At 42.2% G+C, this 25571-nt stretch overlaps 1 protein-coding gene across 2 annotated transcripts; it reads right to left on the reverse strand.

The window, feature by feature from the left end:
- Positions 1-15362: 15362 nt before the first annotated feature.
- Positions 15363-25467, reverse strand: LOC146058014 (gap junction beta-2 protein-like). 2 transcript variants are annotated; one of them, XM_083169938.1, is made up of 2 exons: positions 25317-25467; positions 15363-17068 (listed from the first exon to the last, which is right to left on the reverse strand). In XM_083169938.1, exon 2 carries the CDS (start codon positions 17045-17047, stop codon positions 16301-16303), a length of 747 nt encoding a protein of 248 aa, XP_083026064.1. In that variant the 5' UTR covers positions 17048-17068; positions 25317-25467; the 3' UTR covers positions 15363-16300. The 2 variants fall into 2 exon arrangements, with proteins under 2 accessions (XP_083026064.1, XP_083026065.1); XM_083169939.1 differs by having other exon boundaries at positions 25321-25461.
- Positions 25468-25571: the final 104 nt, after the last annotated feature.

The following is a 25571-nucleotide window of genomic DNA, read 5'->3' on the forward strand; positions in this document are numbered from 1 at the left end:
GAGAGAGTTTGCAAACCCACAATTAGAGTATCCAATCCTACAGGGAGAAAGAGTGTAATCCCAAATAGAGAGTGCAATCCTACATTGAGAGAGTAGGTAATCCTGCAGGGAGATATTGTGTAATTCTAAAGGGAGAGGGTATGTATTCACACAGGGAGAGCGTGTGCAATCACAGGATGAGAGTGTGTATTCCAACAGGGATAGAGTGTGTATTCCAACAGGAAGAGAGTGTGTATTCCCACAGGGAGAGAGTGTGTATTCCAACAGGATGAGAGTGTGTATTCCAACAGGGAGAGAGTGTGTAATCCCACAGGGAGAGAATGTGTGATTCCACTAAGAGAAAGTGTGTAATCCTACAGGTAGAGAGTGTGTAATCACACAGAAAGTGTGTAATCCTATAGGGAGAGAGTGTGTGTAATCCTGCAGAAAGTGTGTAATCCTACAGGGAAAGCGAGTGTAATCCTACAGAAAGTGTGTAATCCAGCAGAGAAAGTGTGTATAATCAAACAGAAAATGTGTAATCCTACAGGGAAAGAATGTGTAATACTACAGGGAGAGTGTAATCCTACAGGGAAAGAGTGTGTAAATCCTACAGGGAAAGAGTTTGTAATCATACAGAAAGTGTGTAATCCTACAGGGAAAGAGTGTGTTATCCTCCAGAAAGTGTGTAATCCTGCAGAGAAAGTGTGTATAATCAAACAGAAAGTGTGTAATCCTTTGGGAAAAGATTGTGTAATCCTACAGAAAGTGTGTAATCCTACAGAGAAAGTCTGTAAAATCAAACAGAACGTGTGTAATCCTACAGGAAAATATTGTGTTATCCTACAGAAAGTAAATAATCCTACAGGGATAGAGTGTCTAATCCGACAGGAAATCATGCAGGGAGAGAGTGTGTAATGAAACAGAAAGTGTGTAATCCTACAGCAAAATATTGTGTTATCCTACAGAAAGTAAATAATTCTACAGGGAAAGAGTGTGTAATCCGACAGGAAAACAGTGTGTAATCCTACAGGAAGTGAGTGTATAATCATACAGGGAGAGAGTGTGTAATCGTACAGGGAGAGAGTGTGTAATCCTATAGGGAGAGAGTGTGTAATCCTATAGGGAGAGAGTGTGTAATCCTACAGAAAGTGTGAAATCCTACAGGGAGAGAGTGTATAATCAAATAGAAAGTGTGTAATCCTACAGGGAGAGTGTGTAATCATACAGAAAGTGTGTGATCCAGCAGATAAAGTGTATATAATCAAACAGAAAATGTGTAATCCTACAGGGAAAGAATGTGTAATCCTACAGGGAAAGTGTGTGTAATCATACAGAAAGTGTGTAATCCTACAGAGAGAGAGTGTGTTTAATCATACAGAAAGTGTGTAATCCTACAGGGAGTGAGTAATCCTACAGAAAGTGTGTAATCCTACAGAGAAAGTTTGTATAATCAAACAGTAAGTGTGTAATCCTACGGGAAAAGATTGTGTAATCCTACAGAAAGTGTGTAAACCTATAAAATCAAACAGAACGTGTGTAATTCTACAGGAAAATATTGTGTTATCCTTCAGAAAGTAAATAATCCTACAGGGATAGAGTGTGTAATCCGACAGGAAAAGAGTGTGTAATCCTACAGGAAGAGAGTGTATAATCATACAGGGAGAGAGTGTGTAATCAAACAGAAAGTGTGTAATCCTACAGGAAAATATTGTGTTATCCTACAGAAAGTAAATAATCCTACAGGGAAGTAGTGTGTAATCCGACAGGAAGAGAGTGTGTAATCATACAGGGAGAGAGTGTGTAATCCTATAGGGAGAGAGTGTGTAATCCTAAAGGGAGAGAGTGTGTAATCATATAGGGTGTAATCCTATAGGGGAGAGTGTGTAATCCTATAGGGAGAGAGTGTGTAATCCTATAGGGACAGAGTGTGTAATCCTACAGAAAGTGTGGAATCCTACAGGGAGAGAGTGTGTAATCCTACAGAAAGTGTGTAAACCTATAAAATCAAACAGAACGTGTGTAATTCTACAGGAAAATATTGTGTTATCCTTCAGAAAGTAAATAATCCTACAGGGATAGAGTGTGTAATCCGACAGGAAAAGAGTGTGTAATCCTACAGGAAGAGAGTGTATAATCATACAGGGAGAGAGTGTGTAATCAAACAGAAAGTGTGTAATCCTACAGGAAAATATTGTGTTATCCTACAGAAAGTAAATAATCCTACAGGGAAGTAGTGTGTAATCCGACAGGAAGAGAGTGTGTAATCATACAGGGAGAGAGTGTGTAATCCTATAGGGAGAGAGTGTGTAATCCTAAAGGGAGAGAGTGTGTAATCATATAGGGTGTAATCCTATAGGGGAGAGTGTGTAATCCTATAGGGAGAGAGTGTGTAATCCTATAGGGACAGAGTGTGTAATCCTACAGAAAGTGTGGAATCCTACAGGGAGAGAGTGTGTAATCCTACAGAAAGTGTGTAAACCTATAAAATCAAACAGAACGTGTGTAATCCTACAGGAAAATATTGTGTTATCCTTCAGAAAGTAAATAATCCTACAGGGATAGAGTGTGTAATCCGACAGGAAAAGAGTGTGTAATCCTACAGGAAGAGAGTGTATAATCATACAGGGAGAGAGTGTGTAATCAAACAGAAAGTGTGTAATCCTACAGGAAAATATTGTGTTATCCTACAGAAAGTAAATAATCCTACAGGGAAATAGTGTGTAATCCGACAGGAAGAGAGTGTGTAATCATACAGGGAGAGTGTGTAATCCTATAGGGAGAGAGTGTGTAATCCTAAAGGGAGAGAGTGTGTAATCCTATAGGGTGTAATCCTATAGGGGAGAGTGTGTAATCCTATAGGGAGAGAGTGTGTAATCCTATAGGGACAGAGTGTGTAATCCTACAGAAAGTGTGAAATCCTACAGGGAGAGAGTGTGTAATCATACAGAAAGTGTGTAATCCTACAGGAAGAGAGTGTGTAATCCTACAGAATGTGTGTAATCCTGCAGAGAAAGTTTGTATAATCCTACAGGGAAATAGTGTGTAATCATACAGAAAGTGTGTAATCCTACAGGGAGAGTGCGTAATCATACAGAAAGTGTGTAATCCTGCAGAGAAAAGTGTGTATAATCAAACAAAAAGTGTGTAATCCTACAGGAAAATATTGTGTTATCCTACAGAAAGTAAATAATCAAACAGGAAGAGAGTGTGTAATACTACAGAGAAGAGTGTGTAATCATACAGGGAGAGAGTGTGTAATCATACAGAAAGTGTGTAATCCTACAGGGAGAGAGTGTGTAATCCTACAGGGAAAGAGTGTGTAATCCTACAGAAAGTGTGTAATCCTGCAGAGAAAGTGTGTATTATCAAACAGAAAGTGTGTTATCCTACAGGAAAATATTGTGTTATCCTACAGAAAGTAAATAATCATACAGGAAGAGAGTGTGTAATACTACAGAGAAGAGTGTGTAATCATACAGAAAGTGTGTAAACCTACAGGGAGAGAGTGTGTAAACCTACAGAAAGAGAGTGTGTAATCCTATAGGGAGACAGTGTGTAATCCTATAGGGAGAGAGTGTGTAATCCTATAAGGAGAGAGTGTGTAATCCTACATAAAGTGTGAAATCCTACAGGGAGAGAGTGTTTAATCATACAGAAAGTGTGTAATACTACAGAGAGTGTGTAATCCTACAGAAAGTGTGTAATCCTACTGGAAAATATTGTGTTATCCTACAGAAAGTAAGTCATCCTACAAGGAGAGAGTATGTAATCCTACAGAGAAGAGTGTGTCATCATACAGAAAGTGTGTAATCATACAGAAAGTGTGTTACACTACAGAGAGAGTGGAGAGTGTGTAATCCTACAGAAAGTGTGTAATCCTACAGGAAAATATTGTGTTATCCTACAAAAAGTAAGTAATCCTACAGGGAGAGAGTGTGTAATCCTACAGAGAAGAGTGTGTAATCATACAGAAAGTGTGTAATACTACAGGGAGAGAGTATGTAATCCTACAGAAAGTGTGTAATCCTACAGGAAAATATTGTGTTATCCTACAGAAAGTAAGTAATCCTACAAAGAGTGTGTAATCATACAGAAAGTGTGTAATCATACAGAAAGTGTGTAATCCTGCAGAGAAAAGTGTGTTTAATCAAACAGATAGTGTGTAATCTTACAGGGAAAGAATGTGTAAATCCTCCACGGAGAGTTTGTAATCATACAGAAAGTGTGTAATCCTGCAGAGAAAGTGTGTAAAATCAAACAGAAAGTGTGTAATCCTACAGGAAAATATTGTGTTATCCTACAGAAAGTAAATAATCAAACAGGAAGAGAGTGTGTAATACTACAGCGAAGAGTGTGTAATCATACAGAGAGAGAGTGTGTAATCATACAGAAAGTGTGTAATCCTACAGGGAGAGAGTGTGTAATCCTACAGGGAAAGAGTGTGTAATCCTACAGAAAGTGTGTAATCCTGCAGAGAAAGTGTGTATAATCAAACAGAAAGTGTGTAATCCTACAGGAAAATATTGTGTTATTCTACAGAAAGTAAATAATCATACAGGAAGAGTGTGTGTAATACTACAGAGAAGAGTGTGTAATCATACAGAAAGTGTGTAAACCTACAGGGAGAGAGTGTGTAAACCTACAGGAAGAGAGTATGTAATCCTATAGGGAGACAGTGTGTAATCCTATAAGGAGAGAGTGTGTAATCCTATAAGGAGAGAGTGTGTAATCCTACAGAAAGTGTGAAATCCTACAGGGAGAGAGTGTGTAATCATATAGAAAGTGTGTAATACTACAGAGAGTGTGTAATCCTACAGAGAGTGTGTAATCCTACAGAAAGTGTGTAATCCTACAGGGAAATATTGTGTTATCCTACAGAAAGTAAGTCATCCTACAGGGAGAGAGTGTGTAATCCTACAGAGAAGAGTGTGTAATCATACAGAAAGTGTTTAATCATACAGAAAGTGTGTTATACTACAGAGAGAGTGTGTAATCCTACAGAAAGTGTGTAATCCTACAGTAAAATATTGTGTTATCCTATAGAAAGTAAGTAATCCTACAGGGAGAGAGTGTGTAATCCTACAGAGAAGAGTGTGTAATCATACAGAAAGTGTGTAATCATACAGAAAGTGTGTAATACTACAGGGAGAGAGTGTGTAATCCTACAGAAAGTGTGTGATCCTACAGGAAAATATTGTGTTATCCTACAGAAAGTAAGTAATCCTACAAAGAGTGCATAGGTGCCAATTTATGTTTTTACTGGTGGGTGCTCAAGCCAATAATATAGAGGAGTGGTTTCATGGGGAAGGGGTGTGGCTACAAAATAATACCAATTTATATTACGGAGCACAGCTGTCTCCAATATTTAAATTACAGCAACAGAGTTCCACATACATAAATGCCCCCACAGTGCAGGTACATAAATGCCCCCACAGTGCAGGTACATAAATGCCCTCACAGTGCAGGTACATAAATAGCCCCACAGTGCAGGTACTCCGCGGACAGAATACACTCTTCCCGTCATACTGTTTCCCAGGTGGCGGGTCCGGCAATGTGGATGCTTCAGCCGCAAATTAGCAAGTTAATATGGCGGCCCAGCAGAGGGACTCAGGCCCGTGGGTGCTCATCAATTTCCGTGGGTGCTCGGGCCCTTGAGCACCCACAGAATCGGCACCTATGAAAGAGTGTGTAATCATACAGAAAGTGTGTAATCCTACAGGGAAAGAGTGTGTAATCCTACAGGAATAGAGTGTGTAATCCTACAGGGGCGAGTGTGCAATCCTACAGGGAAATAGGCCCCCTCATTTTACTTGGCTCGCGGAGCAGCATTAGTTCACTGCTATGCGAGCCTTGTAGCACCGCCCACCATGCTGCTGAACGCTCGCCCCCCACTGCTCGCTGAATTTCCCCGCAGCACTTTTGCATAAACCTAAATTCACAGCCTCATGTGGGGGCCCGAAAACATTCGATGGTCGCCAAGTGCCTTCAGTCCACCCAGTATTTCATGGGAGTGCCCAAAAAATAAACGGTGGGAGTGCCTATAGAAACACTAAGCGGACCCCAGCAAAAGCAGGCATGCACCTGCCTTTTTGGGGCGGGCGGATGAAGTCACATGACAGTTTGGCAGAACGCGTCAAGATGAAATGTAAGTCCTGATTTACGTTTCATAACGTACAGAGGAAATAGAATTTTCAGATTGCGGGGGGGGGGGGGTAAACCTGCTTGCACAGGCCAAATTTTTCTGGCCCCAGGGGGATTAAGGCAGCAGGGGGGTGTACGTTTAGTTGGGTAGATATCTGCAGGTCTAGCTCAGACACAGAATGTGCAACTTTTTAGAGATATAATGCGCAACCCAACAGAGATAAAGGGGGAAATAAACTAAGAAGGCCGATTATGGCTGATCTTGTATACGAATGGGTGCGACAGGGATCAGCCATAATCAGCAGTATATACGAACAGAGAATACAAATTTACCGGCAGCCAACTATGTTCAACTCGCCAACATCGCATAGATCAGGAGGATCTGTGCGATGCTCCTCTGTGTAAAAAATGTGTAAAATAAATAAATTAGAAACGTTGTGGGGTCCCCCATGCCTGACTATAACCACCCCTGGACTCATTGAGCTGGTCCTGGTTGCAGAAATACCGGGGGAGGGGGGAGCTGCTGTCCCCCTCTATTTATATAACCAGCAACAGGCTCCTTGACCTAGTCCTGGATCCCAAATTATGGGGAACAAAAGGAGTAAGGGGTCCCCCAGCCAAAGCATGATCAGCCTGGCCAGTCAGCCCAGGTCGGGTTCCTGGGGGAGTGGGGACCCGTCCCCGTCCCCCCCCCTCCAGTGGAACCCCAGCTAAGGCTGAAGCTCGGGGCTGTCCCTGCCACCCCTGTGCTGTGGGTGGCGGGCTGATGGAATAAAAGTATAAGTTTAATACATACATACTACATACACACATACATACCTAGAATCCACCATTGGCCTGTCCTCTTCTCCAGTAGATAATCCATAGGGTACCTGTGAAAAAAAATTATTCTCACCATTCATCGAGCATAGATCGCATCCTCTTCATTCCATCTAGCATCCACGGATGTGTAAAAGAAACAAAAAAACAAAGTGTGTTGACACTTGCAATTCCTCCCCGAGAATGAGGGAATCCCTTCAGCCAATCAAATGCGGGCTCCAGGAGAGCTCCGAACCTGATTGGCTCTGAACTTAATATGGGCTTCTATGGTGTGAACTGGCAAATCAGGCTGACCGCAACGTGACCCCAACCAGGGTGATCATGCTTTGGCCGGGGAACCTTATGTAAAACGTGTCCCCCGACTGTGGCAAGACACCGCTGGCTGTTTTCCAAAATGCGGGAGACCCCTACTACTTTTCTCCCTGTATTTTGGGATCCAGGATCGGGCCAAGAGCCTGGATGGTTATAGAAATACAGTGGGACCCAAGCTTTTTTCCCCCTATATTTCTGCAACCAGCTCAATGAGTCCGGAGCTGGATGTAGCTGGTGGGTGGACCCAACGCCATTTTCTTTAATTAATTTTTTATTAATTCTTCTATTTTTTTACACAGAGAATCTAGCTGATCCGTGCAGGCTTCAGCCCAATACACCTGGAAAATGAGGAGTATTTTCCAGTCACATTTTCTGCTGAATTACTACCTGAATTTAGCAGTACGAATGATAGTACATGATCATACCTCCCAACTTCTGTCGGTATGAAATAGGGACACTCGCGCGGCGAAGCCGTGCGAGCGCCCGAAAAGGGGGCGGGTGTATGCAAATGAGGGCGCGGCTTATGCTAATTAGCCGCAACCTCATTTTCATACTAGAATAGACGCTGTGCGCATGCGCACAGCGTCTATTCTACTAGATTGGGGGTCTCCCAACTGCCACCCCCCGCAGCGGGACAATGCCTGCCGCGGGTGGGACAGCGGGACAGGACCCGAAAATCTGGACTGTCCCTCTAAAATCGTGACAGTTGGGAGGTATGCATGATTGCACCAGCATAGGACTCATTGCCATATATGGTCGTGTTCAATTGATGCTGTATTCAGAACCAGAATTCAGCTGAGCTTGCTGTATATAAATATGATAAATCAGCCGAATTCAGCTGAAGCTAATTTACTGTTCAAATTTGACATTGAATGGGTACAAATATATGTATTTGTACCCATTCGATCTTAGTAAATTTCCACCAAAGTGCGCAATCCAACAGAGATAGAGGCCCTCATTCTAGTTTGTTCGCTCCCCTGCGTGTTCGCACAGGGGAGCGATGTTATGAGCATGTTCAGCCTATTGTACGAGCGGGTGCAGCAAATCGCAGCATTGCTGTTCAACCAGAATGAGGGCCAAACTGTAGATCCCTATGGAGATAAAGTCATAGGCCTGATTCAAAGTAGGTAGCTGTTATTGGAATTCGCATTTCAGTAACTGTGTGCCAGCAGTGCCGCTGGGTGAGGAAGTGGGTCAGTGTGATAGAGCATAGGCCGCAGGGTGTCAGTGACCATCGAATGATGTGGAACGAGCAGGCAAAACTAAGACACTATCAGGTGTTTTAGCTTTGCGTGTTCCCTGTGGAGGAACATGGCAGGCAGCTGACATCCAGTCATGTCAGCTGCCTGCTCCCGGCAGCCGCATCACTGCCTCATTATCAAGGGAACGCCCATCTGCCGCCTCCCCACGGCTCTCACCCAGACTGGCCAGTGTAAATGAGACTGCGAACTTGTAGTGCGCGTTAGGCAAACATCGCTTCCCAGTGCGAATGCGAGGGGGAGCGAAGAAACCTGAACAAGATCCTATATCTCCATTATCTTTATCTCTCTCCAATGTTTAGAAAATAGACCCATGAAAACTGTAGGTGCACTATGAATGCTGCAGGGTTTTCACTGATATTATTGTAGGAAGAATCCATTAACCACAATGTTGGTTCTATCCTAAATTCCAGTCATTTCTCAAGCTCGCATCCAAAACAAACTCAACCAAATTATTTCAATCAGAATGAAATTATTATTTATCATAGCTCAGAATAAGATAAAGAGAGATAACGTACTAACCAATCAGTTCCTGGCATTTTTCAAACACAGCCTGTAAAATGCAAAGGGACATACACTCGGGGCAGCTTGTGCTTAATGATGTGTGCTAAGCGATCTAGGGAAGCGGCTTCCCTTGAACTTCCCTGTGGCTAGATCGACCATACGCAAATAGCAATGTGCGCAGACCAGTGTTCTTTATGCACTTGCTAGGGCTAGGCAATCCGACTAGATATTTAAGACGTGCGGGACTGGGCATCGCCATAGGGTGTACACACGGAGCGATTTTTGCTTAATCTCTAAGATATCCGGACAGATCACTTAGAAAATAGCCAAAAAATCCCCCCGTGTGTATGCCCATTAAGGAAGAAGCTGATTGGCTAGTACTTCAACTATCAAAATGTATCTCTCTATGATCGTTAATACCCTATAATATATTGACAAGATCACATATTGCACCTCTTCTCTAGTACAGGTAATACTATTGCAGAATTTTAATCTTCATGAAAAGACTTGGTTTTTTTTTAAGACCACTTGAAAAACAAATGGTAAATATAGAACAGTTATACCCTTTCACATCGAACCCGGGATTTGGACACGGGTACATCCCGGGAGCAACCTGGCATTTGCAAGGTGAAGTTTCCCTCAGCAATAAGCCGAGTTGCTGACATCACATGGGGCAGAGCGGTGATGCATCATCGGGGGTGGGGAAGTAGGCGGCACTTGGAGCGGACAGTGCCTCCTCTCTATGGTGTAAACGGCACCGGGTTCTGCCCAGCATCCTGGCTCCAAACCAATTAAAACCCTTCTTTTAACCCGGGTTAGAAGGCCGGGTTGCAGGACCCGGGTTTTTCCTTTTGGTGCTTTCACACCACACAGAGACCCGGGTCAACCAGGCATCAACCCGGGATGGACCTGGGTTATTTGTGTGGTGCAAAAGAGGTATAAAACCTGTATAATATAATACCTGTTTGATAGTATAAGCTACTAGCAGTATACAACAAAACAAAGGAGAATGTCGACTGCACTGGAAGTGAAAATTATAATAACTGTGTTGTTAACCTCCTAGTAAGGGTATTGACCAAGGTCAATATTATGTGGAGTATTATGTGGAGGTATGACGTATAGAAACGAGAAAAAATAGATTTTAAAAAGGATATAACAATCCTGACGTGGTGGGGTTCCAGTGTCTATAGTCTTTTTAAATATACTTAAGAAGAATGCATGGTGCATTTAGGTGGAGCTACCGCAGGAAGCAGTGGTGTAGTCACCTAAATTGCACACTGTACCAGGTTACTGCAAATTATGTGGTGGTGCTATTTATTTAAGATAATGAACTGTGTAATCTCTGCTGTGGAGGGGAACCGTGTCCCTGATTGTCAGTTCGAACTGGCAGAAACAGTATACAGATATCTAAATAGCGAGTCCTATTTCCAAAATTTATGCTGCAGGAGACTAGATGCGGGCAGCGTCCTGCCGCTTCTGTCACCCTGTTAACAGTGTTGGAATATAATTAATTGTGGTTGGGATACAATAGATAGCTAGGGTGGGAAGATGCCCACCATGTGTAAGTGATTAGTTGTGGCGTGCTGCTGTAGTTAGCTAGCGCTGATACACTACGTAGTAGGTGGTATAATGTATGCCACAGCTAATGACTGTCTCCGTCCCACAGCCGATTCAATGTAAGCGTCCGCCATTACTGAGAACAATGCGGTTAACCGCTGGGACTGGATGACGGAGAGGTAGCACACCACTATAAGCTAATTAATTTAAGCTATGCATTCAAAATACAATTTCAAAGTAAAGACGTGATCACGGATGCCCCAACTCACGTGAATAGCAGACTTGCGTTTCACAGCAAGCACTGAGAAAGCTTGAAGCGAAACGCGTGTCAGAGTTTAATGTGGGTAGGGGCATCCGTGATCACGTCTTTACTTTGAAATTGTATTTTGAATGCATAGCTTAAATTATTAGCTTATAGTGGTGCGCTACCTCTCCGTCACCCGGTCCTAGCGGTTAACCGCATCATTCTTAGTAACGGCGGACGCTTACATTGGGACGGAGACAGTCATTAGCTGTGGCATACATTATACCACCAACTACGTAGTAGGCGCTAGCTAACTACAGCAGCATGCCACAGCTGATCATTTACACAGGGTGGGCATCTTTCCACCCTAGCTATCTGTGACATCATAGGGATATTGTATTCCAGCCACAATTAATTATATTCCAACACTGTTAACAGGGTGACAGAAGCGGCAGGACGCTGACCACATCTTGTCTACCGCAGCATACATTTTTGAAATAGGACTCGCTAATTAGATATCTGTATACTGTTTCTGCCAGTTCGAACTGACAATCAGGGACACGGTTCCCCTCCACAGCAGGGATTACACAGTTCATTATCTTAAATATATAGCCCCACCACATAATTTGCAGTAACCTGGTACAGTGTGGAATATAGGTGACTACACCACTGCTTCCAGCGGTAGCTCCACCTAAACGCACCACGCATTCTTCTTAAGTATATTTAAAAAGACTATAGACACTGGAACCCCACCACGTCAGGATTGTTATATCCTTTTTTTAAATCTTTTTTTTCACGTTTCTATACGTTATTTGTGTGCTTTTATATTCTCGCAGTTTTTTTAGTTCAGTACATCAATAAAAGTTATATTTTATATTCTCTCCCAGTGCACCACCCACAGACATTCTTTTTTCTATCCTCTAATCTACTAGCAGTATAGCAATTGGTAGTTGTCTTCAATCATTTTTTTAAATGGTTCTTATGTTTAATACTAAATACGATGTCCTGTAATGTCAGCCGCCTGCCTGTTCTCGCACCTGGACGGTGCAAATATGTCAGTCAAGATTGACTTAGATTTGCGAGCAGAGTACAATCATTCGATTTGATTTTGCCCCTGTACGCTACCCTGCGAATGGATGTTTATACAAAACATCTATTTGCAAAGTAGAAGGGATGTGCGGAACTCGGCAAGGAGGGGGGAGGGGGCGTGAGTCAACCAGAATCACCCCCTTTATCTCTCTCTGAGAGTTTGATACTAAAGTTTCTCTGTATATCGATAATGATGTCATATAAAGGCGTATGAAAGCACTGAGCAAAGCCTACAAGCAGCATAGTGGGACACGTGTGTTATTGTGCAGGGTAATACATAATCAGGTAGTCTCCCTTTCAGCAGGAGCCCATGAAATATATGAATGCAGTTGCATCAACAACAAATGTAGGTAGCAAATCCTCCCTGCTTTACATGTCTGTGTGCCCCCCCCTGGGACATGCTTATCTCAGCAGTCTGGAAGTGCTGAACCAGGAGAAATACTGCCAGGTCAACGGATGCTTACAGTGGTTGGGGGCAGATCAGACAGAGCCGTACAATTACTCATTTGTACTGCTAATACTTGCTGGTTTCACATCATCCATGCTGTATAAAGTGAGCTATTCCTCCCGGGTCTATAGGTAACGGCGTGCGGGTGTCCCCAGGGATAGAAGGCGTCAATATAGAACAACTGAGGGCCCATAATACAAGTACCAAAAGAGCAATCATTGATCAAATAATTAGATCAACTGTCAACATGAAGCCCAGCACAAGCACAGTACTGCATAAGCGGCCATATACATCCAGACACATAGCATGCTATCATCCAACAGTGATCACTGACCACCAATGCCTATCACTTCTCTATTAGTACAGCCTGAAAACACTATATACAGTACATGCACATTATGTATACAGATAAACAGAGGGCGACACTCACAAATTTCAATGCATTAATTAACCACACCAGGCGGAAGTATTCCAACATTTCAAATGCTTCATTGCATTTTCCATCATATTGAATATGTGTAAATTAATGTGGGTATGTGTGTATATATATATATATATATATCTAGATCTCTCTCTCTCTATATATATATATATATATATCTACCTATATATATATATATATGTGTGTGTGTGTGTGTGTGTGTGTATGTGTGTATATATACCTTCTCTTTGTGCATATGTGAGAAAGAGATGTAGTTTCACTCTCTGCCAACAGATGGCAGTGTTTCAGAGACTCACAGACACTAGACATATATATATATATATATATAGATGAAATATATATATATATTTATTATGTATATGTTTATGTATATTATGACTAAATAATGTACATGAGCGTATATATGTTTATATATAAATATGTGTATATTATAAACTATTTATATACAAAATTATACAAAATGATATATTATCATATATGCTTGTGTGTGTCTGTGTGTTTATAAAACTATTACTGTACAATGTTACTAAATATTAGAATATAATGTTTGTGCATGTGTGTGTGTTAATAAAACTATTACAGTATGACTATACAATGTCACTGTATATAATCATATAATGTTGTGTATGTATATGTGTGTGTGTACATGTGTTTATAACACTATTACTGTACAATGTTACTATATATATATAATCATGTTTGTGTACTTATATGTGTGTGTGTGTGTGTGTGTGTGTGTGTGTTGTTTATAACACTATTACAGTACAACGTTACTACACATTCTATGTTTGGGACAGTATGTCTGGCCACGATGTTGGTTGTCATTTAGCTGATACTGGTTGTCCTCCTGTACAAGTGGCTGCTCTGAGCTGCCAGCGGTGTGCCCTGCTGCTGCTGCTGACATTATTCAGTGGAATTCGAGCCTCTCATGTGAGCGTAGAATTGGCTGGAAGTGTAGTGCTGAACATAAGCTGTGCACAGTGGCAGGACACAGCTGCAGCCCCAAACTCTGCACCAACTTCTACACACGTTATACCATACACATAGACATCACCTGCAATACAAATCACTTGTAGCAACAGTATTGGAGTACCAAAGACTCCCCCCAGACATCACAGCATCAGGTTCTACCGCACACACTACAAAGCTGCAGTGTGCAGGTGTGAGGGGTACAATGTGGGTGAGCTCAGGTACCCTCCACCAACCAGCACCCCCACTGGCCCAGCACACAACATCTGCTCTCTTACCAAACAGTCCTGCCCGCAGCCAGCCTCCTCTGCTCATAGGTCTTCTCCTGTGGGCATTTGGTAACAGCCAAGGTGGGTACAAAAAAAAAAAAAAACGATTCAGGAAAGTATTTTGGCGGTGGGAGAATTGTCTTAATGTTCACGATTGGATTCCATAGAGTCCAGGGTCTCCTCTTCATCCATCTCTGCTGTCACATTCTGTGAGTATGCATGGCTGAACCCATGAAGTTAGGGCAGGCTGGTCACGCCCCTCCATGCCACTTCTAAACCTCACCCCAGCCCTGGATGTCACATATTGGGGCAGGGAGGAGACACAGCCTATACTGTAAAGGTCAGACTCTTACTTAACTATCAATCTATAGATTTCCACTCATGATCATTGTATCCTACCACATCACATTCCGTGTTATATTCAATTCATAGCATTAACCCTTGCAGGAACTGATGACTTTACAAGCTGGTCCTACAGCGGAAATACACAATGATTAATAATCATTCCCTATTGGTGGAATATTGGTAGGAACAATGTTGGCTGTTGTTGATCTCTGATTGGTTGCATGTACATTGTATATTACACACACAAAACAAATGCCAGACAAGAGTATTCAATCTCAGTACAAGTTGTACATACAGGGATCATGGGTGATGCCACAGATGGCATATTGTGGGCATCCTTGGCTAATAACTGTAATTAGAGATGCAGGTGTGTCTGTGTGGTCCGTTTTAATCCCACAGGTGACATTGTGTGGGAAATTTACTAAAATGTGTATTCTACTTCACATGTGATGTTGCTATGGGCAACCAATCAGAATCTACTTATTTATTTAGCACCCTCCCTCTAGAACAGGCATGTCCAACGTTGGCCCTCCAGATGTTTTGAAACTACACATCCCAGCATGCTTTGCAATAGTTTTAGCATTCTCTAATAGCAAAACTGTGGCAAAGCATGCTGGGATGTGTAGTTTCACAACATCTGGAGGGGCCTAGAAGATAGTAGACAGGATCTGATTGGTTGCCCATAGCAACATCACATGTGAAGCAGAATACACATCTTAGTACATTTCTCCTATAGGTTTTGGGCTGACACGGAACCAAGAGCTTCTCAGCTGACATTAAATGACATCATGCATTGCCGTCTGGCTAATCCAAAGTTACTGCGGGAGCGTGTATGTTTTTTTTATTTTTTATATGTGTAACCAAAGCATGACAGATTTATGTACAGTTGTGTAACTTACTGTGACTAAAACACTTGAAAGACTTATTTGACCTATGTAGAACGCTATAAAAAAATAAAACTGAAATCTCGACCAACAACCCATAAAGAATAGTAAAAATCATTTATTCAAACTAAAACATACAATAAAAAAAGTTTTACATTGACATTTGTACACGTAGTGCGCCACCTAGTGACCTATTGCTGGAAATACAGTTGATTACATTGACATCTGCTCATGACCTCTATCTCCATACAGGAGAATGGCCAGTGTCCAGTATCAGTGCTGGACTGTCCTTTGTTTGCAGTTCTCATAGTGGAAGAAACCTGTATAACTAAATAAAGGCATGTACACTAGGCGCACATAGGCTGTCATTGCATAATAACTGTGGCATTAGATACAGACTAAGTTCATACTTGTGTAATAGAAGAGTTAACTCCTACACCGCCAGGGTCCACTAAGGCAGCAGTGTATTCTGAAGGCAGCATTAAAGTTCATAGGCACGGATACTTGTCACAGAGGCAGCTCTGGGTAGGATTAATAATCCTGGCAATGTCATGTTAGTGCAAGTCTTTTACATTGATGAAAATATTAATACTAATGATATTTGAGGAGTCGATGGGAAAGGCTATCCTCACCAATGGATATTGCCCAGCTCCCACCTCATTGCACACAGCTGATTGTCTTTCTCTTGATGAGAAAATTGGCAGTGTTTCATGGGAATCCATAGCCCAAAAAATACATTGGTCGGTGCAAATAAAATTCACGTACAGTAACGTATCTCTCTTTGTGTCACATAAATAGCAAATACAAACCAACCATTAGACTTGTAAAACAAACTAGAAGTGTTCTGGTCAAGGGAATCCTGCGGCATGTAATTCAGGATCCATTACAGTTGTGTTATTTTTTTTTAGGTTTTACTTTTATATGCCAAAACTTTATTTGCATGTCTACCATGCTTAACAATTCTTTCTTGTCTTTGCATATTGCAGCGAATGGCGGGATGGGTCAGAGTATTGACAAACTGACTTGGGTTCTTAGATCACTGTTCCTTCTGCTCATTCATCATGTTCTGCTTCTCTTCCTTGTCATTGATGTGTTTGTTATGCTTCCTCAGGTTCCTCGCGGACCTTCTCACCGATGCCTTGATGATGAGGTAACACAATTCCGCCACATTGAGCACCATACAAATTCCGGATACGGCAATCATGAAGAAGGTAAATACGGTCTTTTCTGTAGGCCTAGAAATGAAACAATCAACCACGTTTGGACAAGGGTCATCGCTGCATTTGACCATGCGTTGCATATGGAAGCCGGTGTAGAGGAAGTAGAAGAGATACATGAAGGCAGCCTCGAAGATGATTCTGAACATGATACTGGTGGTATAGGTCCACCACAGCGTACCGACTATCTTAACTTTCCGCTGTTTTATGTCCTCCAGGTCCTTGGCATCGCATGGTCCCTTCTTACGCAATTTGCTTTTTTCTTCATGTTTCACATAGGCCACGTGCATTGCAACAAGCAGTGCTGGAGTGGACACAAAGATGAGCTGAAGGCACCAGAGCCTGATGTGGGACACTGGGAAGTGATGGTCATAGCAGACATTTTTGCACCCAGGCTGTAAAGTGTTGCAGGTGAAATCCGCTTGTTCGTCCCCCCACACACTCTCTGCGGCCACCACCAGGATCATAATGCGAAATATAAAGAGCACCGACAGCCAGATCTTGCCAATGCTGGTGGAATGTTTTGTGACTCCTCCGATGACTTCATAAAGGGTTCCCCAATCCATGTTGTTGTTTGATTGGCGTTTCTGGAAGACAGAATAGAAACATTAGTTCAAAGAAGGACAAGAAAAGTTTTGTTTAATATACTCTGGATGAAATACCGTTATACCAAACCCTGACACCGTAATATAGGGGTTGGACACAATAACATAGAATTCAGGGACCACTCTATCTAATCTAGGAACCAGCAGGATATATTTCGGGTATTCAGGGAAGATATACACACACTGACATCGTTAGAAAGGGCAGAATCTGTGAGCCCCAAATATCACTGCTGGGTCCTCATTTCATTTTTTGGCCACTGGGACATACCATGCTATGATAACATAAAAAAAGAATTACTGATGTAAATACTACTGCAGCCACTGTTACAATCTGTGATACACTATACGCCAGACGAGCCCAACTAGTTCCTCAAGGCTCTAGAAGTTGCTCTAGAAGTTGATCACACACCAGCCAATCAGCTTTATCTGAAAAATGACATTTAGGAGTTGATTGGCTTGTGCGTTCTCACCTTCCACTTTATCTCTAGTTTATCTCTTCACCAGGCTTAATACATCTGCCCCCTGGACTGTTATGCATCTTGAGGACTGTACTTGGGAATCCCTGCTATACAGACTAAGGGCCAGATGCACTAAGCTTCAGAAGGGATAAAATGGAGAATGATAAACAGACAGCCAATCAGCTCCTGTCTGTCATTTTTTAAACACAGTCTGTGACATGGCAGGTAGGAGCTGATTGGTTGGCTGTTTATCACTCTTCATTTTATCCCTTCTGAAGCTTAGAGAATCTGAGCCTAAAGCTGTGGACATGGTGCGATTTGCACTAGTGAATTTGAGTCAAAATCACACAGCACATAGTGCAAATCGCACTGTTCTATGCAGCATCCGATACCGATTTGATCCCGATATGCGCCCCCACGGCATCGGAACCGAATGAAGAAATAGACTGCGCAGCACGGTCTATTTTTCCTATCTCGGAATGAAGGCCATGTTGCACAATGCATCATGGCCCCCATCACGCTGCCCCTCCCTTCCTGCCAGCCGACTCCAGCACCCTGCCAGGTCCTGGCAGCCGCCACATTGGCCCATGTGTCCACAGCTTTCATGCCGAAGAAACGAAATGTTAGCCAAAACACAAAGATCACTACTTCTCATTAACTAACAAAAGTGCATTCCTATGTTCAGTTTATTTGAATTCTGTCTTTTTTTTTTTACTTTCAATGCAGGAATCCTATATAATAAACCGCCAAAGCTGCTCCTCACCTCTATGGGGAGAATTAAATTGTTGTGCAAGCCGGCAGCCACTAGCTGGCGCCTGCAGGAGCAATTCAAGTGTTGTTCCATTTGGGTGCGCACAGTCGCCAGCACTGACATTAATTTTAATTAATTGTCCCCTACTGAATGTACCTTTTCTAGATTAGTTACCAAGCGGATACAATTATATTCTTCTCTTTGTTTCCACACAGACTGGTAGATAGGTAGACTAAATAATACAAGCAGCACTGTTACTATTATTCAGTAACTAGTGAAAAAGTAGCACTGTTCTTCCAATAACAATGTCAATTAATATTTAAACCTGGTTTGTCCTCTGCAAGTCCAAAGATCAAGTGAAAGTGTTAGGACATTGACCACTAGATGGCGATACAGTGTTATTACTTCCCAGCCAGTATTTATTGCGCTGAGATGTCAGGTTTTTCTTTAATTTGGAAGATATTTATATATCTACTGTATGGTTAACATATGACTCAGGAAATATAGCACACCTTCACTTTCACCTTTTACGTACACTATTAAACTAAAATAAATTTGAACATTCACATCGTTCCTGCCCCAGTGGAGTTTACAATCTATATTCCCTACCACATATACACACACAGACATTCTAGGCCAATTAGCCTACCAGTATATTTTTGGATTGTGGGAGGACACCAGAATACCCGAAGGAAACCCACGCAAGAACGGAGAGAATATACAAACTCCGCACAGTTAGGGCCATGGTGGGAAACGAACCCATGACCTCAGCGCTGTGAGACAGTAATGCTAACCATTACACCATCCGTACTATACCACCAAATGTAATCTGTGGTAATTGATATTAGTCAACAACACATAACATTTTTTATATATTTTTAGTAATATACAAAAAAAAATGGAACAAAAATCACCTGTACAAATCTGCTCTAGAACTGTTACCTATGTTATTTGGGTGAGTAAATGTGACACAACATGACTAAGGATAATAACTGGACCCAACCAGTTATGGTTTAAGTATGGGAGAACCAGCTCTTCTCCTTACGCACACACATATAGATAATTAAATATACATGATTAATGACCTCAGGACGGTACAGCCCTAACACACCGCGTTCTGTCCATAGGAATAATATAATACAACAATGACATTTATTAGGGGTGCGGTGGTAAGACAAACTCAAATAGCTTTTGTATTAAAGTAATGGGGTACACAATTATATCAGAGATTATGCTATGGTTTACTTTTCAGATACTATTGTTTCAACAGGACAGACTTCAAAGCTTTATCATTTCATTGTCACTAATACTATAATAAACAAGGTTTCACATTCCCAGAGGCGCTATGTGTAAACGGGCCTACACACGGGGCGATGTGAGGGCTATTTCTAAGCGATCTGACCATTTATATGCAAAGTGAGTGACAGGTAGCGCTTGAGGGGGGCGGGTGTAACAGGTGGTGGTTAGAGAAACACAGGCATATAGGACTGGTTTCTAGGTGTGCCGCAGTTAGCTACGGCGAAGGCATACGCAGCTAGAGACCCCCCCGGTGTCTACGGTCAGACGCTCATTCGGAGACAGCATACAATTGCCGCTATTGTACGTAGCGAGTTTCACAAGCCCACTGTGTACAAAATCGCAGCTGTGCATGCAACTGGGAACACATGTGAATCAAGCCCAGCGTGTGTAATGAATCGGTCGCAATCTTTTACCTTTGAATACACAATTATTATTTAGACCTTAAGTACCACCAACACGTTATGTTTTGTGTATCTCTGTAATCACGCATAGGTGAGTAAATGGATTTTGCTGGGTCAGTTATTTTCCCACCTGCTTCAAAAACCGAAATTCAAAAGACATGGGACCAGATGCACTGAGCTTCAAAAGTGATAAAATGGAGAGTGATAAACAGCCAGCCAATCAGCTCCTACCTGCCATGTCACAGACTGTGTTTAAAAATGTCAGATAGGAGCTGATTGGTTGATTGTTTATCACTCTTCATTTTATCACTTGTGAAGCTTAGCGTATCAGGCCCATGACCTGTTGGGAAAACTGGAGGCTGAGAGCCACTGATGTACATGTCACCGTAACTTACACACAATCAGAGCGGCAAGTCAGTATTCTCTTCCCACCTCCCAGACAGTGAATAGCTGCCAGCATCCTGGACTGGTGAATGGATGGAGCTATCTACCAATCAGAGTGCTGACAGCCATTCACTGTATGGAAGCATGTGGAGAGACTGCGATGGACCGCAGTACGGGATAATTATAATTTTTTTAAATATTATTTATTCCCGTGAATGGGTGGCTATGGGCTTCAATGCTTTTCTTTGGTAAATTGTGGCTGTCCAGCTCCAAGAGGCCACTATAGAGGGATTACCCCCAAAGGGCTCAAAAGAGTTTCAATTGTTTTAACCACTGGATGCCAGACCCCTATATATAGCACAAGGTACAATGACTAGTAACGCATTACAAAGCAGCATAAACAGTAGCATCCAGAACTGACTTCTCCTCCGCAGATATGTGATGATTACACAGAACTAAATCAGTCCTGGGATGGGTTGGTCCATGTGACCTAAATAGGCTGGTTCTATACATTATAATCCAGGCGTGTCAATATACACCCTAATAAGAGCTGAGTTTTGTAATGAGCGCCTCAGCTATGTTGCAACATGTACTGGGATCAGCACGCTTCCAGGATGTAAGCTGTCACCGTGCTCCATAGTTTATGGGCACTCACGGAATCTTCTGTAGACCTAGTGGAATTGTCCTGCCAGCCGATGCATGGCATTCATAAAGGACCACTGACGCTCCAATGGAAATGGTGTCCTATAAGGGTCATTAGTAACATTCACAAGTGCATCAGCTGCATAAACAACAGCAGTGACACAGAACAAATGAATCCTGTCGGCCTGGTTATATGGGAAGTATTATGTCTATGCATAGCACATTTCCTGTGTGTAAGCATGCTCATGGAAAATGTAGGAACCCGTAGAGGCTAACGTGACTGGCAGGACAGAGGACCAATTGGAAAACATCTCCCATTTGCCATGATATGGAAACTGCTAAATAATGCTTATAGTGGGGTTCAGTTATTTCCCAACAGTCAAAATCCCGACAACCACTGGCCAATCGGCAAAATCCCGACAAGGCCAAAATCCCAACAGGGTCGAAATGCCGACATTTAAAATGCCGATGCGGTCAAAATGCTGACATTTAGAATTTCGACAGGTCAAAAAGTAGACATGTTTTTAAATTTTTTGGGGTGTCTATGTCGACATAGGTCAACATGGACACTGTATAAGTGTACCGCGTCCATTCGCATGGCTCTCTGCACTCTCCACGCTCACTTTATGCCCACTTCGAGGTTCAGCCAATCAGCGTCCGGCCAGTGTTTTCAAATTTAGCAGCGCTTCCCGCGCCATCGCCAGGCGAATATCGCTATTCACTCAGTTCCCATCTGACGGACCCACTGACCAGCGCCGCAGGGAGTCAGGACTTGCTGCCTGCCCCATGCCGCTTCCCAGTCGCCGCTGCCCGCCCCCGCCACCCGCCCCCGCCACCCAACTAGCTGGCCAGACCCAGCAGCCCACCCCTTGCTGCACGCATAGGAGTTCCCAGGATGGGTGGTCGGACGGTCAGCAGGTCCGACCACCTGCTCGGGTCCGATGTGCACGGGACAGTGCATCGGACCTGAGGGATCATCAAACCGAGCCTATTTGGCCCGATTTCACGACCTGATTCGTCACAGTCGGACCAAATCGGCTTGGTGTATGGGCACCTTTAGGGTTCCCCTAATCTGTGACAGAAACAGGCTGGAAGTGGTCATCGCTGATGTCAGAGGCCCTCCCCAAAAAGCCCTTGACGGTTTTTCCAAACACACTTAAAAAATGCCATGTTTCTGCCGATAATCGCTGGCTTCTTTTTAAACTGTGACTGCGATGCATTCTCACATTCAGTGCACATTTTCTGCATGTATACGTAATGTGAATGTGCAGGTATTTGATAATTGCCTGATTTCTAATTCTCTAATTAGCAATTCATGCTGACTTCCTCCAATAGAGAGCAAACCATAACTGTTGACCTTATTACTGTATTAATTGCTTATTAATGATTTGCATTATTATGCACCATGCCCAGCCTGAGGTGGGTGCATGTGCAGTAAAGGATAGGGGAGAATTTGCCGTCAAACCAACCAATACCAAGATTATTGCCAAATTGGAGACTCTCAGCTGTTTACCTCATTCATGGAAACGTCTACATAATACTGGAATGCTAAATCATTATTAGCAGCATTTGAATATATTGGGTCAATGTAATTGTTGCAGATCTAAAAATAAACTGTCTGCACCCAGATTAATGCCATTACATAGGGATGAAATAAATAGTTATGCTCTGTACATACCACAGACTGCGCTACTCGTGCCTGTATATGATGCAGGGCTATACCTTACATCCAGCTGCTTAAGCTTTCAGTAGCCATACATGAAGGACCAGCGACGTTAGTCAGGGACTTGCTGGCATTCATGCAAAGGGTAATTCAGCCACAATGTACTGTATATAGTCACAATGTAATCCAAACACTAATAACTACCAACATCCAATATACCGTACATAGTAATCATATGGATGCTATACCCCAATGTATATAATAACAGTCAGTGTCAACAGTCAATGTTTATATTAACAGTGTCACGGTTATATGGATACTATAACCCCAGTGTATATAATAATAATAATAATAATAGCAGGCAGTCAGGTACTGTATACCCCCAATGTTTATAACAGTCAGTGTGTTACAGATACTATACCCCCAATGTATATAATAACAGCAGTCAGTCAGTGTGATGCAGATACTATACCCCCAATGTATATAATAACAGCAGTCAGTGAGTGTGTTACAGATACTATACCCCCAATGTATATAATAACAGCAGTCAGTCAGTGTGTTACAGATACTATACCCCCAATGTATATAATAATAATAACAGCAGTCAGTCAGTGTGTTACAGATACTATACCCCCAATGTATATAATAACAGCAGTCAGTCAGTGTGATATGGATACTATAACCCCAATGTATATAATAATAATAGCAGTCAGTCACTGTGTATATAACAGCAGTCAGTCAGTCAGTCAGCGTAATATGCAGATACTATACCCCCAATGTATATAATAGCAGTCAGGGTGATAAAGATACAGTACTGTACCAACAATGTATATAATAACAGCAGTCAGTCAGTGTGATACGGATTCTACACCCCGAATTTATATAATAAAGAGCAGTCAGTCAGTGTGATACAGATACTATACCCCCAACGTATATAATAACAGCAGTCAGTGTGATACAGATAATATACCCCCAATGTATATATATTAACAGCAGTCAGTCAGTGTGATATGGATACTATAACCCCAATGTATATAATAATAATAATAATAATAATAATTATAGCAGTCAGTCACTGTGGAACAGATACTATACCCCCAATGTATATAATAACAGCAGTCAGTCAGTGTGATACGGATCCTATACCCCCAATGTATATAATAACAGCAGTCAGTCAGTGTGATGCAGATACTATACCCCCAATGTATATATTAACAGCAGTCAGTCAGTGTGATACGGATACTATACCCCCAATGTATATATTAAGAGCAGTCAGTCAGTGTGATAGACACTATACCCCAACATATATTATAACAGCAGTCAGTGTGATACAGATAATATACCCCCAATGTATATAATAACAGCAGTCAGTCAGTGTGATACAGATACTATACCCCCAATGTATATAATAACAGCAGTCAGTCACTGTGGAACAGATATTATACCCCAATGTATATAATAACAGCAGTCAGTCAGTGTGATACGGATACTATACCCCCAATGTATATATTAACAGCAGTCAGTCAGTGTGATATAGATACTTTAACCCCAATGTATATAATAATAATAATAATAATAATAGCAGTCAGTCACTGTGGAACAGATACTATACCCCAATGTATATAATAACAGCAGTCAGTCAGTGTGATGCAGATACTATACCCCCAATGTATATAATATAACAGCAGTCAGTCAGTGTGATACAGACACTATACCACCAATGTATATATTAACAGCAGTGAGTCAGTGTGATATGGATACTATACCCCCAATGTATATAATAACAGCAATCAGTCAGTGTGATACAGTTACTATACCCCCAATGTATATAATAACCGCAGTCAGTCAGTGTGATACAGATACTATACCCCCAATGTATATAATAACAGCAATCAGTCAGTGTGATACGGATACTATACCCCCAATGTATATAATAACAGCAGTCAGTCAGTGTGTTACAGATACTATACCCCCATTGTATATAATAACAGCAATCAGTCAGTGTGATATGGATACTATACCCCCAATGTATATAATAATAGCAGTCAGTCAGTGTGATACGGATACTATACCCCCAATGTATATAATAATAGCAGTCAGTCAGTGTGATACAGATACTATACCCCCAATGTATATAATAACCGCAGTCAGTCAGTGTGATACAGGTACTATACCCCCAATGTATATAATAACAGCAGTCAGTCAGTGTGATACGGATACTATACCCCCAATGTATATAATAATAGCAGTCAGTCAGTGTGATACGGAGTCTATACCCCCAATGTATAGAACAGGTGTCAGTGTCAGTACCTTAGCATCCATGCCCCGCTGTATGAAATGGCCACTGACCAGTTATGAGAAGTGTCCTTCCTATGACTGGAGTCTCCATGTGCTTAATATTTATAAACACATTTTCACGAGATAATTGTGTTCTGGTGACAATGTTTGTCCTGGACGTGTGTACAATACTTTCCGGCCATGTAAGCAGAGTGTATAGATACAATGGTGATTAAGCAGATTATTATGTACAGTACACAGCAGGTTACTCAGCTGTCTGCCTGCAGTGTACTCGGAGCAGGACAGTGTGTGCAGGTGACACTCAGGGACCTGGAATGGGGAGGCAGGGACTTACCTACAGTATGTACTCTGACTGCAGAGGGGGCTCCGGCTCAGGGCACTGGGCAGCCAGCAACAATCCTATCCCAGGAGCTCAGGCTGGAGGTGGCACCTCCTCACTCACACTCTTCCTCCTGGCTGGATGGAACTTTCCTGCACACTCAGCTGCCATGTACTATTTATTACCACCTCTCAGGCCCGGCCCACCCTATTTGCATACCCGAAGATGCGTCGCCCTATGAGCCCAGTACTAAGCTGCCTAGTACCTGTG

The sequence above is a fragment of the Crinia signifera genome, chromosome 2 (assembly GCF_055691185.1).
Source record: "Crinia signifera chromosome 2, ASM5569118v1, whole genome shotgun sequence".
Taxonomy (NCBI): Eukaryota; Metazoa; Chordata; class Amphibia; order Anura; family Myobatrachidae; genus Crinia; species Crinia signifera.

Bases quoted from the DNA above. Each gene is read 5' to 3' on its own strand.
- LOC146058014 (XM_083169938.1), bottom strand. From the start codon at position 17,047: ATGGATTGGGGAACCCTTTATGAAGTCATCGGAGGAGTCACAAAACAT.